General features: G+C 34.6%; 1 protein-coding gene across 1 annotated transcript in view; it reads right to left on the bottom strand.

Moving 5' to 3' along the window:
• NOVA1 (NOVA alternative splicing regulator 1) overlaps nucleotides 1-7,070 on the bottom strand; it is a 151,738-nt gene that overhangs the window by 5,244 nt on the left and 139,424 nt on the right. The window contains exon 5 of the mRNA XM_046648942.1: nucleotides 1-498. This exon is cut by the window's left edge and continues 5,244 nt beyond it. Within this exon, the coding sequence (XP_046504898.1) occupies nucleotides 1-498 (498 nt within the window). The remainder of the gene's footprint in view (nucleotides 499-7,070) is intronic.

The raw sequence follows: 7,070 nt of genomic DNA, 5'->3' as shown, positions 1-7,070 counted from the left end.
TGCTTGACTGAGACCTAAACCTAATGTGTTGAGATTATATCCATAGCTGGCTAATGTATTAAGTGCAGAGGTGATGGCCACCAGGTCATTGCCTGTGAAGCCCGATAAAACTGCTGGAAAGGCTGCAACGCCCGCAAGGTTGGCATGTCCTAAGAGCCCTGCGGCGGCTGCAGCAGTCGGTAACACTTCAGCAGTGTTTGCATAAGGAGATCCGGTTGGATTGGAATTTGCCACTGGACCTGTCACATTGGCATAACTGATATTGAGACAGCTGCCACTCTGTGGATCCTCTTGTATCTTCTGGATGATAAGTTCAACAGCTTTTCGGTTTTGTTCAGGTTCTCCACTCACAGTGACAACCCTCTCTTGCAAGTTGATCCCATCGGGTTTCTGGGAAAGCTGCACCCAAGCCCCTGACTGCTCCATTATAGCCTTCACAGTAGCACCTCCCTTCCCTATTATCAGACCTGCTGTGCTGTTGGGAACTATAATCTTTACCTGTAATCAAAAAAAATACGTATAAATAATACTTCTGTTTTGCGCACATACATCATATTACTTTGCTATCCTAGAAAAAGTAAAATAATAGCTTGAAAATTAGTTTAACGCAATTTATGAAAGACAGAAATACCACAATTTCTAAAGTGACTTTTATCACATTTTAATATAATTATCTTGAGAACTTAGAATTTTCAAAGGAAAATGCAATGCTCAGTTTAAAATTATTAAACAAAAATTTTCCTTGAGTCTTTGTGCATTTTGCAGTAGAAGTTATAAGAGATTATGTTTAAAAAAGAGGGAATCATAACTATACATCAATGGTAACATTTTTATATAGCTCCAAAATCAAAATGCTTTTGATGATTCTTCACCTATTTTGCTTTAAGAATATCTTTGGTCTAAAACATTTACAAACAAAGAGTGCAGGATTATAAAGCAAAGTTAGTAAAGATAAAAGGAGGAAAGTTCTAGCTGGAGTCCCTTCAAAACATTAATTTCATGTTCCTTGTCATCTAGTAATTTTTGTGTTGTTCAATACCTTATTTGTTTCATGACTAATGTTTCAGAGATAGAGGTCAATAAAATTATTAGGAGTAGTATTTTAGTTCTTCAACTAAGCTGATAACATATAACTTCATAAAAGAAACAAATACTTCTAAATAATTAATAATATAAAAAATATTAATAGCTTTTAGGTAGGTTAAGACTATTTGAGACTATTATCTGGATGCTCTATCTAAATTTGTGAAATGACTATTTTAAGTAGATAATTCTCTTTTTGGCACTCACAGCTACATTTTTAAAAATAGGACTTACAATCATACTACCAAAGGTTATTGAAAAATTATTGCAGTCACATGAATATTTACAATGACCCAACGTAACCATATGAAGTATAGGCATTTTAGCTAATTTGTATTGAAATATCCAGCCACAAAACCCAGCAGATTTTGATTTAATCCTAATCAAATACTATTATAAGAAGCATAAATTCAGTATGGTCTTTTCCACAACCCCTAAAATTAAAATATAGATATTAACATTTAAAATTTTATTTGGTAGCACAAAGATACAGATGGCACTGATTTATGACTCAATGAGTAGATCAAAAACCCTGAATGTTGTGTCACTGATAAAGCACTGAAGGAATCACTTTCCTTGTTCTAGACATTAAAAATGGGCAGGCTGAAATAATTTGCTGAAATCTGAGTAGGAATTTACTTGAGATACTTTGAGGCATTTCATTAGTTAACTTTTAGCAAGTACTGCCATGCTACCTTTAAAACACAGATTTGGGTAAGAATATTTTAAAGAAATAGAGCCATGCATTTTTGGCAATTTTGCTCTTTAAGGTGGCAAGCAGTGAAAGTATAAATTCAAACTCTAGACTGGGGCACCTCTTAGATATATTTACATATATTACACGCATACAAACTTTTCTTCCCACACACATAATTTATAATCACAGTGGCATTTTGTTTCACTCTGATTTGCCTATATAATCATTTCATTTTATTGAAAAAAATACCTAAATTTTCTAGAAACATTTCCTAGAAATGTCGAATATATCCTTCATATTCCCCTGATTAAGTGCATTCAGTTTCAAGAAGTAGTCTGAGAAATACATTTTTTAACAAATTAAATTTGTTAATTTTGTTCACTTTTTTGTAGAAAATTATTTGTCTGAAATGCTGAAGTATGTTCAAGTGTTATAATTAGAAAGTTAAATCATGATTACATCTTACATCAATTATAAAGATGAACTAGAATCATCCTCATTTTATCCTCTGTACATGACGTACTGAGAAAACTTACTTTTAAGGATTTAAATATTTGAATGTTAAATCTGACTATATTTTATAAATAAGTATTTCTTTTCAAAATCAGAACATCTTTTGCAATAAAATATGGTTGAAAACATTTATATCCTGGCAAACTGTAGGGTTTTAACAATTTTTATGAAGAAAGATATATTAATCAACCAAGATTTTCAAAAGAGCTGTTCTTAAATTACTTTAAATTCTAATATCACTGTTATTTTGCTCATTGTAATGATTACCTGCATGATTACAATCCAGGAAGAGAACAGCATATGAAAAGTTAATCATGGGAAGTATCCTATAGACTATCAATAAAAAGTAATGAAATATATAATTTTATAACAGCCACTGTAAAGTCACCTTAAGTTTCTATGAGATGTGTGACGATACTAATTTCTACTACACTGTACATGAGTCTCATACTATATTTACTGCATCTACAGCTTTTTTTTTAAAACTCTAGGAAGTTCTATCCTTACAAAAGAACTTGCAAATGTGTGCATAGTACTTACATTATTATTTCACATTAGCTTGTCCTTTCTTATTTTTCCCTTTAATCATTTTTCTCTCTTTTCAACATTCAAAAATTCTGAAATAATGCATAGTTTATAGATGGTGTGTGGACTTTTCATAAAAGTGAACATCTTCTGAAAAGTCTGTATCTTTGCAAATTGAGGAATTACACTACATCATCTATCTTTATATTATAAAGAAGAATTACACCACATCATCTATCTTTATATGTCTTTACGTAGTAAGTACTAACACCTGGATTTCAGCTAAACTATCTGAAATAAACTTATATAAAATACTGTCAGCCAAAATTGCTGTTTTATCAAATAGTGACGTGGCCCCCAGATTTTGTTGGTATGACTGACAGTTGACCACATGTAACTAAATAAATGTGTTATGATTTAAGAGAAGACATTAATGACTATACATTAATATTTATAATAAGTAACATTGAACGTTAGATAGTAATAATTCTGCATAAGATCACTAATCTTAGAAACTAAATTAGAAAATTAAAAGAAATATAAATATAAAAGTTATTAAATTCCAAATCTAATAAATATAAATACTTAATAGTCCAGCCAAGGAAAATGGCAACTGAACACTGGGTGGGTGGGGAGAGAGGGGTGTGGAGAATCAGGGAAGATAGGCGATTTGCTTACTTCTGAGATAGGAACACAGCATTTACCAAAGGAAAAGTCTGTGCATGGACAGTGTTTGTATCCCCACTGAAATGATAAATAACAAATTCTAATTCTATGTATGGCTTCATTTTCACTGGTGAACTCTGTTAACACACTGACTCACATAAATTTATGTATTCTTATTTCTAAAGAATTGAGAGAAAAAAGTACTGGATCTTCAACAGCATACAAATTATTTGGTGTAGCATGCATTGACGAAATCAGATGTGCTCTTGACAGTTACAAATCGGTTTTCCCTTCAGAGCTATGATCTACAGTTGTGACCATCCATCCAGTCTTTTGTGGAATGCTTAGTGGCCCAGGCCGTGTGTTGGGAGCCAGAGATAAACGATATACAATATGACACTGTTCCTGCCTGTAAAGAACTTCTAGATTAGTTGTAGGAAACATAGGTGTAAATGAATGGGTGCAGTGAGCCTTGAAAGTGCTGCTACAGAAGTATACAAAGGGTACGAAGGAGACACAAAGCCTAACTGGATGGAGAAGGGTATGTAGAAAACCTCTGAGAGATGATGACCATCTCTCTTCTCTGTCCTATCACTGTCCTGTTCTCTACTCTTAGACATCTCCACATCCCTGTGTTGGAGCGTTCCTGTTCAAACCTAAACTCATTTGAGGAGTGATGATCTGCTTAAATAATGGTATTATTTCTAAAGAAAAAGAATCTTAGCTTAAATTTTCCTTATTCCTAGACTTATAATTATTTGTTATATCAAATAAACATAATATTAACAATATAATTATACTAATTTTACTAGCATCAACTTTCAGAAAAAAAAAAGTAATGAAGTGATGATTTCTCTTTTTGCAACCACAAAAGAAGAACCTCTATGGGAATCCTATGAAAATATTAAAAATACCAAAAAGGTAGGCTTTAATACTCATATGTTTCTGATGACAAATAAGCATTAAGACAAACAAATTTACTCCTTTGCTAAATAGGAACTCCAACTCATTGTGGTCTTATAAAGGAATGAGGGTGTCTGTAGGCATCACATTTCTTCATCATTACAGCAGGAAAACTACTGAACTTTTTCATAAAGCCATATCTTACAATAAATGCAAAAGAAGTTCCATTATAATTTAAGATATCTCAATGAATAGTATGGACTATTTTACTGAGGGCTGCCAGATTTTATAGTATATGTGTACTGTCTTACATTTATAAAGCATTCCTATCAATAGTGGATACCTGTTACTTCATTCATTCATTCATTCACTCAGCTGACATCAATCTTTCTTCCTCTGGCAACAGACCCGTTTTCCTTGGGGAAACACCTTCTCATTCTTAGTGCATGTGCTTTGGGTGAGGCTGACAAGCTTGCAGCACCTCTAGGGCTGGAAACACGACCAAGGCCTGATGTATCACAGTTTCCACACCCTGGCAGCTAGTGACTTGGGATTGAGCACGTGACACAGGATGGGCTCATAAGAGCCAGCCTCAGAAACTGGTGAAACTGTTGGGATAGAAGTGCCTGTGTTTCTAACCTAGGAGAACATAAGCCTGACGTTACTAATGACTACCTCGCCACACGTGGAAAGAGGGAGCACCTGACCGAAAATAAAGTCAACCTAGGTAAAAGGAGACTCCAGAAATGGAGAGAAATTTCCAACAGAATTTTGACATGTGAATCTAACCACGTCCAAAGCCAGCACAAAATCAATACAATTCCTTTTTTTGTTTAAGCCACTTTGAGCTGTATTTCTATAATTTATAACTGACCGAATAGTATCTTTGAAAATAGTTACATGTTATTATATCATGTAATATTTGCCTATCCAAAAGAAATATCTATTGTACCTCTTGATACTCTAAAAGTCAAGTTGTCACAGCTCTGGTAAAGAGACACAAATGGATGACTCAGTTTACCTTTTACCAAGATACACCCTCCCTGATCTAACAGGATAAATCTCTCATGTCCCTACGGTATTACACTTAGGCTACTGAGGCACCATTTTAGCAGTGTCCAGTGGAGATGCATGTGTCATTTGGGGGCATCTATATCGAACTGCTTACCAAAGCAAATTGAAAAAAATCTTTTATTTTGATACAGATTTTAAATACATAAATAACTGCCTTCTTGAAAAGTACTGTTTGACAAAATATGCACAACAGAGCTATGAATATACAAGTATCTAGGGGCCGGCCCGGTGGTGCAGCAGTTAGGTTCGCATGTTCCACTTCTCAGCGGCCTGGGGTTCGGATCCCGGGTGTGGACGTGGCACTGCTTGGAAGCCATGCTGTGGTAGGCGTCCCATGTATAAAGTAGAGGAAGATGGGCATGGATGTTAGCTCAGGGCTAATCTTCCTCCAAAGAAAAAAAAAAGTAGCCAGAAGGAAGAGAAAAGCAGCTTTTCCAGCTCTCTACTAGTCACTTTTGAGAAGCAAAGCAAAGGCAGCAGTTTTCATAAGCATGTCTAGTTTCTATTGTAAAATACCATGCTGTCTTTTCTCATATATCCTTATCCCCCACCCACCGCCAACACCAGGTTTTCTACCTGGGAGCCATCTGTGCCTTCTCTTGCTCCCTAGATCTCTACATCCTGTTATGTACTGCTGACATTTTGACATTTTCCCCTCTGAAATGCTTTGGGCCCAGTCCTACTGCTTTATCCTATCTTAAGTAATGTGTGGTAGAATAAAGAGAATCTAGAATTGGCAGTTAGGATGGGCTCTTACCCTGGCTCTGCTCTTTGACCTTTGCCAAATCACTTCAGTTTCATCATTTATAAAATCAACTTGATAAGACTGTGGATAAGGAGTTTTTATTTTAGTATTATGAAAAAGCCCTACTCAATTGCCTTCAGTAACACCCCTTCAACTACCCACAGAATTATCCAGCCTCCTTGTGGAGACATTCTAAATTCTCCATACCCTGTCCCCAACTGTTTTCCCACTTCGTCTTCTATGACTAGTATTATATGCCGAATCCAAACTCTACCAGCTAGTCCTGAACATACTCTGTATTAGTTTTCTTATGTCCTGCCTTTGTTTATTCATTGGTTCCAACTGACTGAAATGTTACCTATATCCCCACACTAATCTTCCCCTTAAAACTCATACATTTTGCCTGCTAAAATCTTACACATCTTGCAAGAGTATTTCAAATGCAATGTACTTTGTTAACTCAATCCTGGTTCCCTAAAACTAGAAGTGTCAAAGTACTTTTCTATATTTCTTATTATGTTACTTATCTTATGCTGGTTTATATTAGAGTGCAACAGATATTTCTCTCTCTTACAAATGTTATCTTCCTGAAGGCCAATTATCTTATTTAATTTTGCATTTCCTATTTGCACTTGGTTGAAGTTATCAACTGGATAAGTGTTTAAAAAATAAAGCCAAAAAATAAAATACAGATTTGTATAAGAACAAAATAATAAACTATTTGAAAGATTCCATCATGGCCATGCAGTTGTGTGTGTGTGTAAAATATGACTTTGGGTTCTTAAAACAAGAATAACTTTCTTTGCTTTATCATCTATAAAATCTAAAATTCAAAGATTATATTGCAACCATACTGAGATAAAC

This window comes from Equus quagga, chromosome 2 (assembly GCF_021613505.1).
Source record: "Equus quagga isolate Etosha38 chromosome 2, UCLA_HA_Equagga_1.0, whole genome shotgun sequence".
Classification (NCBI taxonomy): domain Eukaryota; kingdom Metazoa; phylum Chordata; class Mammalia; order Perissodactyla; family Equidae; genus Equus; species Equus quagga.
Note: the sequence above shows the minus strand (reverse complement) of the source record. Positions and strands in the feature narration are given on the sequence as shown.